Here is a 15036-nt window from a genome sequence, read left to right as displayed (position 1 = left end):
TTAGCTACTTCCTGTTGGCTACCCAGGAAGGTGTACAAGATCAACAGCTGCATCTATTGGCAGCAGGTCATCTCTAAACTGATGTTAACCACTACCTCTCTGTCTTTATTAGAGATGCTTGCAGGGGAAGTCAGCTAAGGATCAAGTATGGTTACAAACAGAGAGTGCATGATATGGATATGAATGAATGTTGTGTCCTGCATCTGCAAGGGTGAGCTGCAGTGCTGGGGAGCAGCAGGGAGCCCTCCTCCCTTCTGATTTCAGAGACCTCTACACCCAACATCTCACAGGCTGGACAGCAGATACAGCTTGCTGATCCCCTGTCACTCCTGCAGCTCTGTACTCTTGGAGTGCTTTGGGAATAGGCTGTGAGCTGCTGATGCCTTGCCAGTGTTGAAGGGAACAGCCAGGAGGTAACGAATTCAGTGTCAAAGCAGCACAGGGCTGGAGCGAGCAAAGATGAATCTCACCCTGTGTGCAAGAGGCTACCAAAATGCTTTGAGAATGTCTCCCTGTCACGGTGCACTGGGTCAATCTGAACACAAACACAACAGATCAGTGGAGAGACTCCCACCTGCACAAGCATGTTCACAGCACGAGAGGTGTCACAGCACCCAGCCAGAGTTGGGACCTGGCTACAAAGGGCTGGCAACCATGGTGCTAATTCACAATGCATCCGTAAACACCTCTATTTCTCTGGAGCTACATCAATGTCTGGAAGCAGAAAAAACAGTTACTCCAAACCAAAACTTGGCACAGTGCCTCTGCTTGTGATTATTTAAGAGCCAACACATTCCCAGAACAGTTAATAGCTCTGTGCTCTGCTCAGAAAGGACTCCACAGAAACAAAAGTGGAATAAAAAGAGAGGCAGCAATGCCACCAAAACACCAAAGTTATAAACGGGTTTGGAAACAGGTCAGGCATCAATGACACACAGCTTCTGCAAGGACCCCAAAGCACAGACTTGGAGGGTATCACAGGCACAATTCAAAAGGCAGCTATTTCTTTCTGCTGTCAGCTGTGAGGCTTCAGATGGAGACTTTGCCCAATCTGGGAAATAACCCTTTAAACAAAAGGCAGGCACCTTTGGCCTAGACTCCAAGAAGCATGCAACAAGAGCCAAAAAACATTTGGAATCATGATCTATAGGGGAAAACTCAGATTGTTAAGAGGTTACAGAGGTGGCAAACACATCCTGAGAATATAGAGACCTGAAGCCAGGTAACTGTTTGGAAAGGATGGTCAGCAATTGCTTTACTGCAAAAAGAAGAACAGAACCTTACTATACACCTAATAATTTTTGAGGGTACCATGAAAACATGGAGAGTAAATGCCTAACATAGGATTTGTTGATGGGTTATGAAATCACCCTCATCAGAGGTTTTGAAGATAAACATCTAGCCTTCTAGGGGGCAAGGAGATGGATTAGAAGATCTCTTTAAGTCACTTCCGGCTCTGAATTTCTAAGAGTATTCCATTTCCACTGGTATACCCTTTCTTCTCAGTAGGCTTTGATTATTAACCTTAAAACAAAAAAAAAAAAAACCTTGTCCTTCACTGACTTCTATGATGCCAATTCTCATTTTCTTCCTTCTTATTTTATTTAGTCAACAGATTGTACACCTCTGTATCAAACTACAGGGAACAAAACTTCTTGTGTTCATGTATATATTGAATATGATGGACACAGAAGACACCAACCCTGCCAGCTTTAAAACAAAATACATTGATTTACTCCATGGTTGAGTCTTGCACAACACCCCCAGACACTAGCTTATCAAAAATAAATAGTGAATTTTGCTGAGCAGCAGAAACTCAGAGGTGATGGGCAGCAGGGGATAACTGAAAGATTTAAAACTAATATGTAATAGTCAGATCTGTTTCCTGTTTCCAGAGGTAAAGGAATTTCCTGTTTCCAGAACTGGCTATTTAAAGAAAATCCTGACAACAGAGGGTTTGGGGTTGGGTCGTTTTCCTAATAATGCCAATGAAAATAAATTAATAGGGCTGGTGTTCCTGAGCTCATTCTTTGAAGAGGAGTGGCCTCTCATTTGCAAGCCACACAGGTCACCACATTGCCAGGTGCCTTGGTGATGGAGGATGAAGAGGAGGCTGTGGCACTGGAAGGCCCAGCAAGCACCCACAGCCTCTGCAAGAGGGCTCTGCCATCAGCCTCTTCTTTCAGTTCATGCCATAAATACTGAAGTCAATCCAGACTGACTAGTAGGAACACAGGAATAGCAAAGGGTCCTACAGCCAGCTAAAAATCTTAGCTGCCACAATTATTTTATGAAATACACAAAGACTTCTTTTCTCCAAACATGAAGCTGGATTCTTTTTGTTCCAGCTGTTTTTGCAGTCAGTCAAAGAGGGGAAAATAAAATGTTTTAAAAAATCCTAGATTGTTCACTTGTGGAGTATTTCTGTCATGCTGTCATTTTAATGGTTTTCATCTCTGCTCCAGGGCAGTTCAAACAGCTAAAAAAATGGGATGGAAAAATGTGTACTGAAAGGTGCAGCCCTGCTGGAAACTGTAGGAGAGCTTTGACCTCCTCAGTATAAAAAAGGTCTGACATTGGAAGTGCATCTGTGTTGTACACTGTGCATTTTGAAAATGGGAAGATTTCATAGATTTTAAGTAACTAAAATTGCTTTTTAATTTTTCTTTATTTATTTAAGTTATATTTGCAGGTTTCCAACACTTAAGAAGCAAAATTCTGTCCAGATTCTGTCTTGAAGAAAAAAAAGCTGTGTGGCCCTTTGTATTGTGTTGCAATCAGGATTTCACAGTAATTTGTGAAAGAAAACCAAACTGATTGGTTTGCTGGGGTTTGCTGGGCCCAGGAGGGCCCTTTCATGCAGGAGGTCATGAAGGTAGAGGGAAGCTGGTGCTACTTGGGGACAGAGCCAGGCAGTGTGACATCCACCACTCTGCTCAGCTCACACGTGCACAGGCTTGCAGCTAGGGACCCTTGCACGGTAGTAGAGGTAAAAAATACACAACAAGGTATTTCTAGGGATGGAAGCAAGGCAGCCTGTGACCAGTGTTCTGCTTCCTGCTCTCCAGGGTTTCACTTTATTCTTCCATACATAAAATGACACAGGGCTCAAAGCTGCACACTCCACGTTTTCATTTTAATCAATTACTAAAAACACCATGACTCTGAAACTGACCTGATCCACAAGTAGAGAGCAGAACCTGAGAAGTTCCACCAGTCTTCATAACACAGGAGTTTCCTGATGCTCTTCTTATTCCCGACTCCACAGGAACACACAGTCTTGCCCACCTGCCAGTTAGGCAAAGCACATTTAAGCAGGCACAAGTTTCAGGGAGAGAAAGGGAGTGGAATAGGACTGCCACTAATTACCCTTCAACTCCCTTGTATCACTTCTGTGATTAAGGCAACTGGAAAGATTTGTTATGGGGAAACATGAGTGATGCCCAAATCCAAACAGGGGAGCAGGTGGCAAAGACAAATGGGTAGAGGAGAGGAATATAAGGCTTTTTCTAGCTACCAATTCACAAGATGCAGGGCTACATATAGCACTGGTTTTGCAATACTTGTTCTGGATGGAGGCAATTAAAAAAAATTTGCTTCAGTTATTTGCAACATTGAAATTAAGCATAATTTTGTTATTGGTATTATCTCAGCTGTGAAATATTTGAGGCATTTGAATCAATGCATAGACAAGTGTAAAAAGAATTGAAAAAACAGATTTCCTGCCATTTTTCACATTGAAACAGATGCTCAATGGAAACTGGCCTTCTCACCCCAGCTGCCAAAACCCAAATTGCCTATTGCAAAAGCCTGGTCTATTTTTCCTGGACAATTTTTCCACCTGTTTCCTGCTAGGTAATGACACCCAAGAGCAAGGAAACAGCAAATGTTTAAGGGTCATGGTCACAGCATTACCCACATGGATCTGTGCAAAGTCTGTACTCCAGATCCATTTCCATGGCAGATGCTTTTACCCCATCACACTCCCAGTTTGGATTTTTGGAGACTCAAAAAAACCCCTTCCTCACTGCCAGCAATCTGCCAGGGATGGCCTTCCTGCTGCTGCCACCAAGGAGGGCTGACATGGAAATCAGCAAAACACACTTTGGCAACATCAGCTGAGTCGGCTGAGAGATGGCTCCTCCATGGCATGGGCTACAGAAAGGCTGCCCTGGGCAGTCCCAAACACAGAAACCCCTGGGTTAACATGACACTTTCTTTCTAGCATCCTCAACAGCTCAGTGCTTTTTTCTGCTCTGGAATTTCAGAGTAGGCCAGGCAAAGGCAAGCTAACGACACACAGGAAGGTTCACAAAAGATTTTCACAGTGGCATTTGATTTTCTTCCCACAAGTTACAAAACCTACTTGCAGCCAGCAGCTATCATAGAGCTTGCCAGAGTTGTCATGATCAGAGCACGCAGAAGCTGCAAGCATTACTGCATGCATTTCTCAGAGACTATGGTATTTGCCATGGTGCCATAGGATTCCCAGTGTGCAACCACAGCAGTGTTCCCAGGATCTCAGGACTTGAAAAGGCATAGAGCTTGGGGTGTGTTCACTCAGCTCAAAACCACTAAAAATGCTAAAAGGCAAATTCTTACCTCCTCTCTCACTCTCCCCATAGAGGAATACCAAGATGGTCACTCCAAGCCCCCAACAGCATCACCAAGAGCCATGTGAGACATTTCCTACCAGAGAAGGACCAAAGCTGCCTCCTGAGTGACTGACCTCCAGAAACAGAGCAGACATTGAAACAAGGCTGCAGAATCATGACCAAAAGTCACGGTTAATACAGCACAAGTAGCAGTAAGTTATTCAGTAATGTGAAGCATCAAACCTCCAAGACCTGCAGTCATTCAAAAAGTCTGTAAAAAGGCAAAATCAGCTCAGATTTCAAAAGCAGCAAAGCAAGTGCAAGCTTGACAGCAAGCATTCTTCAGTTCCTGACCTTTGGAAAATATTGGAAAAGGTATTAAGCAGGGGGAAAAAAATTAAAAATTAGTACATGCCTAGACTGCCTCTACCCTACTGTTTTACAACTTCCCCAACATACCTCTCCCATGAGGTGGAGGTGGCTGGCAGGGATAAGAAAAGAGAGCTCCTGAGGTCAGCAGTAATAACCTCAGTGACATGACTAATGAGAGCAGAAATCAGTAAGCCTGGCTTACATGCTCACCTTCATCACTGCTAACACCAGTGGCAAGCATTTGCCAAGACTAATCTGGTCTGGACCACAGCAAGGCACGGAGCTGCCACCAGACTCGCTTCACTGGGAGAAATGCATGCTGAGGAACCAGAAATGATGTTTTCTTTTCAATGGCAAAATCACAGACCAGAGCGAGTTGCTCCAGTTCTTGGCATGTAAAGTGTCTCCCACATAACACAAATGAGGACATCAGGTATTAAACTGAGGGCTTGCTGAATGGGAAATTTTAGGTGTGGGGTGATGCAGGGTTTTCCTCCCTCATCATGTACAACTAGTGGCCTGGATCCTGCATATTTCTGGCTTTTTGCACTGTGGTTTAATGCTACAATGACTTTAGTCAGAATTAGTAAGACAGCTTGCACACCAAGAAAATATTTAGGCAGTATTTAAAAACAAATTCTGGGATTGGGGTTTAGGCATAACTGCAAAAAAAAAATCACAGTATGTAGGCTAGGTGCTTGAAAAAGTTAGTGAGAGATGTTCTAACACCATTCCCAGGTACCTGCAGACCACATGCAGAATCTAAGTTATTCAGGCCACAGACATAAAAAAAGCAATTGCTTATGGCATAAAACCAAATACAGGGTCATTTCCATCTCGTTCTTTTAAAGCTAAAGAAATTTCATTGTATGTACTTAAACTTTTAATTGCTGTTGAGATACTATTTACATTTAGTGGCTTCCATTTCACATAAAAGCTGTGGCAGTCAATGGAAGAGACAACAGCTCTGTGGAGCAGGAGGAGGAAAGATAGTGGCTTACACACAGAGAAAGTTATCATTAGCATCATCTCACAAAACAGGAGAAACAGCAATGAAACTAGAAAAGAACAAAAAAGCAGAAGGGGAAAAGCAAATAGTATGTCAGGTAGGTCACACTACACAGGCAAATGGCTAGGCTGAAACTAGCTCACAGACAGCTGGAATGCTCCACTAGTCAGACTTTTTTCAGATCGCATCAAAAAATTTATATTCAGCTGTTTAAAAGAGAACTCTGTGTTCTCCATTCTATCTGGAGGCCATAACTTTCTTACTGGAAGATACTGCTATTGGCAGAAACTGGATAAGAACTAGGAAATCAAATATTTATTTGCTTGTAAATTCAGGGGCACTAAGAACCATTTACACTAAAATATTTGTTTTACCTTTGTGCTTATATCTGTATCTGTGCAAAACTTTTGGACCACTATTATCTCCCCAAAATTTTAATGGAGTATCCTGTGACTCTGCAGTCAGGTTGTTCCTTAAAAACATAAAAATCCCATGACTTTGAAGATCAGCTCCAACACCCCTTAAAGTGATTGCCAGCCGCTTTCAGGTGGAACAGCCTTACAGTCAGGAGACTGAGGAACAACTAATGACAGCAAGTCTTGCATTTTGAAACTGTCTCCTCCTACATGTGGTTTCTACAGTGAGACCAGGACATACTGAATACTCTTTAAATCCAAGGCATAAGCCTTTGCCTATAGGCTTGGTAGACTTAGTGTAATGCTATAGCACAATACAATTCTTAGTACAATTGCTCCATATTACACTTTTTTCTAAACTACTGGTTTATTTTCAAGGTTTAAACATTTCCCTTTTAAATGGGAAGATTTAAAATAAGCATTGATATTGTAGATATATTGGCTATTACATGTCTGTCTGTCTATCTATCTATACACACCTGTTCTCAAAAGATCAGGACACCTCTGGACAGCACACACATTGCTATCAGCCCTCTGGTAGCTGGTTTAACCTCAATAGCTGGTTTAGCCTGCCCCCAAATTTTAAAGTCTACTCCAGAGCAGATTCCTCCTGGGATAAGTTTAATCCTGTAAAGAGCAGTAACAACATGCTATCCACACTCACAGAGTGTGCCTCAAGACCCCAGATCTGAAGAGTCATTCATCAGCAATTTGCTAGAGAAAGAGAAATTGGTATTCCCACACCCTTTGACCTTGCTTCCCATACCACCCAGGGAAATAGGGGCACTAATATGCCTTGACCCAGACCCACACTGCAATTGCTCAGGGCTGACAGATGTGTATTTCACATACCTATGACAACAGTTTACATGGATTAGCTGGTTTGACTCAGTTCTCTTTTGAAATATGAATACATCTTAAAATTACCTAGGAAGTGGCACTGCCTGTGTATCCAGGCTCCCTGGTCAGAGAAAGGTTCCTTTATTCAGGTTTGAAGCATGGTTTCCTCCTGCAAGTTTTCATTCCCTTCTCCCCTCACCTTTTGAAGTGGCCAGCTGACTAATGCCAGTTGTATTCGCCATGCTGTAGGTCACAGCCCAACTGGGCAGGCTGGCAGCACTGCCCAGACAGATACGGGAAGTCCAGGTTTCCCAAACATGGGTGTTCCTACAGCATGGTCAGACAAACTGAGTACCTTACATATTTGACCTGAGTAGGCCAAATAATTAAATAGCAAGCTTGTATTTGGTGCTTTTCATCCATACACTCCAAACGCATTAAAAGAGAAGCAGTGTATTATTACCATTATTGCTGTTTGCTGTATGGGGAAACTGAGGCATGGAGAGATGAATTTCTCTATTAGGTTCACCTAGTGGGTTGGAGCAAAGCTTGGGAGGGGACCTGTTAGCACAAGTTTGAACCTAAATAGCAAAGAAAACGAAGTTATTATCTGCATTCCATCAACTGCTGTACCATATGGTTAGATGTGGGCACGAGTCCAAGCAAAGCACCTGAATGACTCCTTGAGCTCTAATGCAACAAACAAAACCCAAAACTTACATCCACTTATTAATCAGTGTAATCCCTTAAGCTTTGCCTGTGTTTCTGCTGACACTATGTTATGAGGATCTATGCTGAAAATTTAATGAAGGATAAACCCAGCAGATGAGCACTGTCTCTAACATATACCTGATCCCACCTTCCCAAAGCTCTCAGCTTCCAAAAGGCTTTTTTTTCCTTTGACTACAGGCTCTTTCCATGCCTGGTAAGATGGTGCTTTACAGTGTACTTTAACAAAGCATTTGCTAAGAGCACCTTGGTTCCTGATTACATCTCAAGCACGTGTCAGGAAGATACTGCACACACTAATTACTCTTTATCTGAATCAGAAATTCTGAGATTTAATAATTCAGAGTCTGAGACACAAGAATGAGCAAGTCTTCTGTTATTAAATATTGTACAGTTTACCAAATAGAAGAAAAAGGAAATGAAAACCAGATATAAATTACCCTTGTTTCCTTTGAAAACTGCTTTGTTCTGCTGCCCCACTGCTTGAAGCAGATGAACTCATGCACACCAAGAAATGAGGAAAATTAATCAAGAGATAAAGGGCAGGAGAGGGAAGCCTTTACATGGGTGCCCTGTGCTGATGGGCTGGATACACAGAGATTTTTTGTATGTTTAAAATGACATTTTCTTGGGCTTCTGCTCTCAAATCTTGAATCAAGCAATCCTGGATTGCAAGTTCTGCCCTTGAAGACCTGCCAGAGGGCCTCCAAGGAGAAGCAGGGAGAAGACAAAAGAACATACCGTGACTGCTCCACTGATTCTGAAATCAGACAAGCATGCCCAAACCAGAGTGGATGCAGCAACACTACTTCATGTCTCACATCCGGGGGCTTCTGCTCCTCTGTATTTTAAAGGTTTGGGCATTTTACCCAAGAAACAAGTGGTGACAATGTTCACCATGCATCCAGGGGTAAAAAAAGCAGGCACATTGACAAAAGGCTGTTTCACCATGAAAGCTCACTTTTTATGTCGTCCATAAATTTGCAGACATCTCGCAATTAATTTCTGAAGTGGTTGGGGTTCTTTTTCATTTCTTACAAAGGTCAGCATAAGAATTTAACCTCACTGACAGGCAATGTCACACTAGGGTTAAGTTCACCAGTGCTGTTAAAAAACATTTCAGTACCCAGTTAGGATGCTGTTTATTTCCTAGGCTAGACTAAAATATGGAAGCACCCTTATGTAGAAAGGTGCCCACCTGCCTTAGACCAGGAGGGTAAGACAAGGAGAACTAAGGGGAAAAACAAAATCAGAGCAGTTGTGTCAAGGCTAGGCATTGACAGGGGTCTGGACATGCTACAGAAATGGCATCTCCACACCAAGGTATGAAGGTATCCAGTGGAGGCAACCACTGGGCGTATTTCAATATAGGAAAAGTAAGGCCCAGCCAACCCAGAAAGACACTGCAGACACAAACAAGCGAACCCTTCCTCACCAGCTTGATGGGCAAGGGTAACACAGGGAACAATACCTGGCAGACAGGAGGAAAATGAGGTAGAGCCTGGAGGAGCTGAAAGAGCTGCGCCAAGGGGCAGTGACAGCAAGTATCCAGCGCAGGTGAGCCGATGCTGCACAGGCTGAAGAGCCGGGGGAAGCAGGGCCACGGTATATGTACACGTGTGTGCGTGCCTGCGTCAGGTGAGCCGGCAGCAAAGAGGTCTCAGTGCTGATGGCAAGAGGTAATTACAGCCTGCAAAGGTTGGAGCTTGTAAAAATGGAATTAGATTTCCTCGAAAGTTTGCAGCCGCCGATTTTGCACGTAGTCTGGACGCAAGGGATGAGCAAGAGACTGAACAACTACTCATTTTGTGTCCAAATGGGATAGGCAGGCAAAAATTGTGAAGGGATCAAGAAAAGGTGTTTGGGAGGGAGGGTAAGGAAATGGCTCACACCACTGGTAAGCTACTGAGAGGAGCGTCAAGGGAAAGGCAATGAAAGGCTAAGTGGGAAGCAATGAACAAGGGAGAGCAGATGAGCAGTGTGGAAAGGGTAGCCAAGACCATGGAGCAGGCTGGAGTACAGCAGGCAAGGGACTGGACTGGTGAGAGCCTACGGGAATCTGCAGGACAGCCCAGAAAAGGGGAAGGGTGAACTGAACCAAGGGTCAGCAAATATCCGGAGAGCTCAGTGAGGATCAGGGGATAAGGAAGGAGGAGAGTTGAAAGCAAAGCAGTCAAACACAGATGGCAAAAGGTCACAGTGGCCTGGCCAAGAAAGGGTGTTGAGACACAAAAGATGTGAAGATAAATCAAAGTTCAAGGAGAAAAGTCTCCTCATGCACAGCAGAAAGACTGTAGGGAAGACAGAGAAAAAAACCCAGAACTTTTATATATCATGGATATCAGAACCCCAAACAGACATAACTCACAGGCACAAGTCAGGAGTTTATACAGGTGTTTTACCTTCTGCCTGAGCCTGAAATACTTCAGAACAAACATACACATTTTACAGGGTATGATTAAACTCTGGTCTGCTTCCCACCCCTCTGCAGAGGAAAACCAAAGCCTGCCAAGATCCCTTTTACTTCATAATTTCCTTTCTTACTACACCACAAAACTAAACAAGCACAGTAACAAGATTCAGAGAGATCCATGGTCATTTCCCTTTGCTGTGCAGGGCACAGTCCAGCCAGAACAACGATGACAATTATTTCCTACAATTATTACCACATTTCACACCCTTTCCTCTGGGTTATGAGAAGCAGCACCCCCTTCCTTGACAACACCTACAGTGAGTTCCTTCCTCACCACAGACCTGCTGATGGTCTCCTCTTTATGCGTTTTTCACTCTTTCCCCTCCCCCTCCATAAAGAAATAGGGTTTCATTTTCTACCAGAAACAACTCAGTCCTCAATTTTATAAAGAGAAAAGAATTCACTTGGCACTTGTTAAAATAATTTTAAAAACAACCAAAAATCTCATTTACACAATTATTGCCCCATTCAGAAGCAAAATCTGGTTCTTTAAACCATCACTAATTTCTGGCACAAGGCCCTGTCTGGCCCATCACAAGTAACACAAGGCTGTCTGTTTTTCTGCACAGCAAAGGGGACTGTTCTGCATGTTCTCTGCAAGGACGACTTTGATTTATCTTCCTCATCACTGCCGGATGCTACAACACCATTCCCCTGATGACACTACCAGTTACTTTATGTAACTGTGGTCATTTTATCCCTACAAACTTCTACCACTCCAAATGCACTAATTTAGACAGAAGGGATTTCCCAATCTCTTGGTGCAATTCTGAACTGGCTTAGTTGCAGATCCTTCAGGGGTGTATCAACACCAAGCCAGAAAGCACCAGCCATTTTTAAGAGCTCTCCATCAACATCCCTGTCAAATTCACTCCAAGGGAATGCCATAACAGTAGAAAGACATGCAACAAAGTCTTCAACTTTATTTTCATTTCGAAGATGAAGAAGATTGAAACAAAAACACGGTTTGTTTTCCCAAGACTTGAAGAGTCAGTCGCAACTCACAAGGAAAAATATGGTCTGTGTGAGATGCTAAAACAAAATACTTTAAAGCAAATAGACACGCTTTGGAGATCACATTTAAATTCCATGCACCTTGTCATCTCTCTGTATGGGAAAAGACAATTTTATAGGAGGAAAATGCTTTCTCTCAGTTTGACCTAACCACCCTGTGCATTAATGGGGGTGATTTGAGAAGAGTTATGCAGAAGTTTGCACCAAGGGGCAAGAAACCTCTTCAAATCAGAGTGCAAAATGAATGTTTTGGAATAAAAAAGTCTCCTTTTTCAGTACAAATGTAGTCTGATAGCTAGAAGACACTTGCAGGCACATCTTTGCCAGACGCTGCCCATCCACAGGCCCAAACACATCCTGCCTTGGATCCACCTTCAGCTTCCTGACCCACCTCCTCTTCCTCCTTTCCTGGTAACACTCTTTTAATCATAACTGAGATAAAATAGCTAAACGGTCAACTAGCAGGCTAATAAGCACAACACACCTACATGCCTAATTTCAGAAGATTACATCAAGCATTCCTTGTCAAACTGAAACTGCTCATAGGACTGTGGGATCAGCACTTGAGCAAACTATGTGTATTTTGCAGGAGAGAAAAAGCAGGAGGAGTAAGGTCCTGTACCACCTTTAAACAAGGTCATGGGAGAAAATAAAGCTATTTCTTAGTCTTCTTTACCTGTCAGATAGGTCTAAAACACAGCCCAGCTTGACAGCAGCACTCAACCAGCCTGCATTCTTCACTGGGATAATTACACCTGTAATAGCTGACCCTCTGTTCTGCGCTGCGTCAAAGGGGTTTGCCTTTTGTAACATAAACCCAAGAAATGGCTTAGAGCAAAATGAGTTAGGCTTTACCAGTCATCCAGCAAGTCACACATACCTTCGCTTCCACAAGGCTACTAATAAGCTGGACAAAGCCATTACAGAATCACAGAATCAATTAAGTAGGAAAAGACCTCCAAGATCAAGTCTAACCTATGAGACAAGTAAGAGAGAGGGTGAAACCAGTATGTCTATGTAGGTCAATGCAAGTGAAGATGCAGGCTGGAGTGCTGCTCTGTAATAAAGCTCATCCACAGCAAAGATAAAAGCCTGGTTTTACAACATTCTGCCTCTATTTTAGAAGTGGAGAGCAAATACCATAATGCCAACAGAGCACCACAGGAATAAATCTTCCAATATACGCAGCAAAGCAACCTTCACCAATGGCAAGGAAACTCACTGGATTCCACACTAATACATCTTACCTCATCTGGTAGAATAGTTTGGAAGAATAGTTTGGAAGAAGAGAAGAATGGGAATCCGAAATGCAGTGATAAAACTCACCTCCTCAAGAAGCCACTGTTGCATATTCTGTTCACATTTTGATCAATACATTCTCTACATCCAATATCATATTATGCTTAAAGCCCTAAAACCCCAGCCACAATGAGGACATACTGCCACCACCACAGCACTATATATACACATGTACATGTACAAGACCCACAGGATGACTTACATGGGATTTCCTCTCCAAATGAATCTATAACCCAGATGTTTTCTTCACTTTTATTATTTCTGACCAATTTTTTTCTTCCCATTCTCTCTTCCCTCTGCTCTCTGTAACACTGACACCAGACATAACCCATATAGTGATGATGTCTCTCAGCCACCAGTCTGGTTGGCTGGGCCAGCCAGATCACAAAAAAAAGACTAAACTCTGATATTAGGATTCACCTCTGGAAGTTTTCATTTTCTTAAGCTTGAAGACTAGATTCCCTTGCATGCAGTTGCAGCATAAATCCTCCTTAATATACAATCTTACTTCGTGTTTGCAGGTATCAGTGCAATAAATGTTCTGTCAACAATGTGTTTGGTGCACTGCCCAGCAGGCTGAAGCATAAGGGAGTGGTTATCCCAAAGCACACAGGGGATTTAAAGATTTCTCCTAGGATCTAGTATTTCACAAGGGGCTTTGCCACTGTAGGACTTGGTCTGGCTGAGCTGCACTAGCAGGTACAAGTTAAGATTTTTAGAAAAATATTCAATAATGCTGAAGCCATTGCAGCAAGGAAAAACTACTGCAAAGGAGCAAACATTCCAAAATTTCTTCTTTCTCCTCAATCTGCCACACCAACATCTGCAAGCCTTCTTTCTAAAGCTGTCATAAGTCTGTCTTACACACAAGCACAGCAACTAAGAGTGCAGTCCCTAACATGCTCAGCTTCCCCTCTCACTATCCCAACAAGTTGCCAACACCCAACATAGGCTGGACCTTGCTCCCCAACCTGTGGAAGTGAGCCCTTCCTCTGTCTCCACCACACCTGGCACTTTTGGATACACATGGCTCAGCTGTTTATTGCTCTAGGGCTGGCAAAACAAAGCAATTTTTGGGGGCACACCATTATAGGCTGTGTCTGCTCTAGGTAAATCCCAGGAGAACAGGGAAAAGCTCTTGCTTCAGCTCAGCACATCCTGTTCAACCAGTCCTTGAGCAGATTTGGGCAGAGGAAGATTTCCAAGTAACTGCTTCTCAAACCATCACATGAAATGGTGTAAGAAAGGCCTCTCTCAAGTCAGCATCTTGGTACTTGGAAATACATTACTTATAGAGGGCCCAGCTACTTCTGCCCTTCCTAATACCCGTTGCATACAGTGCTATACAACAAACCAAAACTGGGAAGTCTTTCTGGATGACCCAATCTTAAGGACTGACACCAAAAGAAAAAAAGCCCATTATGACTGTTGTATACTGTGTCATTTGCCACGCTGAATTATTCCAGCAGGAAAAACTTTTAAAAATAAAAAATAAAGAAAAACAGAACAAAAAACCAAACACACAAACAAAGCAACAATCAGAAATTATCAAAAATCCTAAATGAGACCCTGTATTCCACAGAAGTTCAGCAAGTATATTAATTGTCAAATACACATCACACAGGTAGCAATAAAGCATTTTTTTCTTTTATTGGAGGTGTTAATGAACTGTTATCCTTGTCTTGCTCATGCTATCCAACAGACATGACAAAAGAATTCCCTACACTTCCCTAGATTTGCATGTTGTTCCAAATGGTACTTCATGGTCACCTTATGGAAAATACTCACATGAGTAAACATGACAGTCATTTTAAGTATCCCTATGAAGAGGCATTTCGTCTCCTCTGCTGGCATTTGAAGATACCAAAAACCACTCATGTGCTGAACTCAGTTTGTTCCGAGCTCAGCATTTTTAAATAAAACATCCCATTCTGAAATCAATACTGTAGCAAATACCTCCTTTTGTAAGGAGCCCCTGACACCAAGAACCCCCGGCTTCATGTGCGTCCTTACAACTCTATAATGAGCTCCTGGGAGGTCCCCAGGTTTTTCTTTCACCAGTGGGGGCAAATTCCTTAAACTCACTTTTCTGGTCCTTGAAGCAAATTATCAGATGAAGAAAACGATGCGTCTGTAAAAGTAGAAGGAAGATCGTATAATAGGCGGCATACCAGTGCACTGACCCCCTTCAACCCACGATGGGAATTCAAAGAAGCGCTTCCAGGCTGGCATCTTCTGCTCCATGCAGCCGTGCTTTGCTTTCCATCGAGGAGGGGCCCCTGTCTCCTG

At 43.0% G+C, this 15036-nt stretch overlaps 1 protein-coding gene across 2 annotated transcripts in view; it reads right to left on the bottom strand.

Annotated features, from left to right (window-relative positions):
• The window catches only part of STOX2 (storkhead box 2), a 143412-nt gene that overhangs the window by 109988 nt on the left and 18388 nt on the right, over positions 1-15036 (bottom strand). Inside the window, exon 1 of one of the 2 annotated variants that reach the window (XM_041395719.1) lies at positions 3176-3260. The exons of the other annotated variant lie outside the window; for it this stretch is intronic. Coding sequence (XP_041251653.1) covers positions 3176-3224 — 49 coding nt within the window. The 5' untranslated portion in view covers positions 3225-3260. Of the gene's footprint in view, positions 1-3175; positions 3261-15036 lie in introns of those variants that run through there. 2 annotated transcript variants of the gene reach the window in all.

Source organism: Onychostruthus taczanowskii, unplaced genomic scaffold (assembly GCF_017590055.1).
Source record: "Onychostruthus taczanowskii isolate IOZ18803 unplaced genomic scaffold, ASM1759005v1 scaffold12, whole genome shotgun sequence".
Taxonomy (NCBI): Eukaryota; Metazoa; Chordata; class Aves; order Passeriformes; family Passeridae; genus Onychostruthus; species Onychostruthus taczanowskii.
This window is presented reverse-complemented; position numbering and strand designations above follow the sequence as displayed.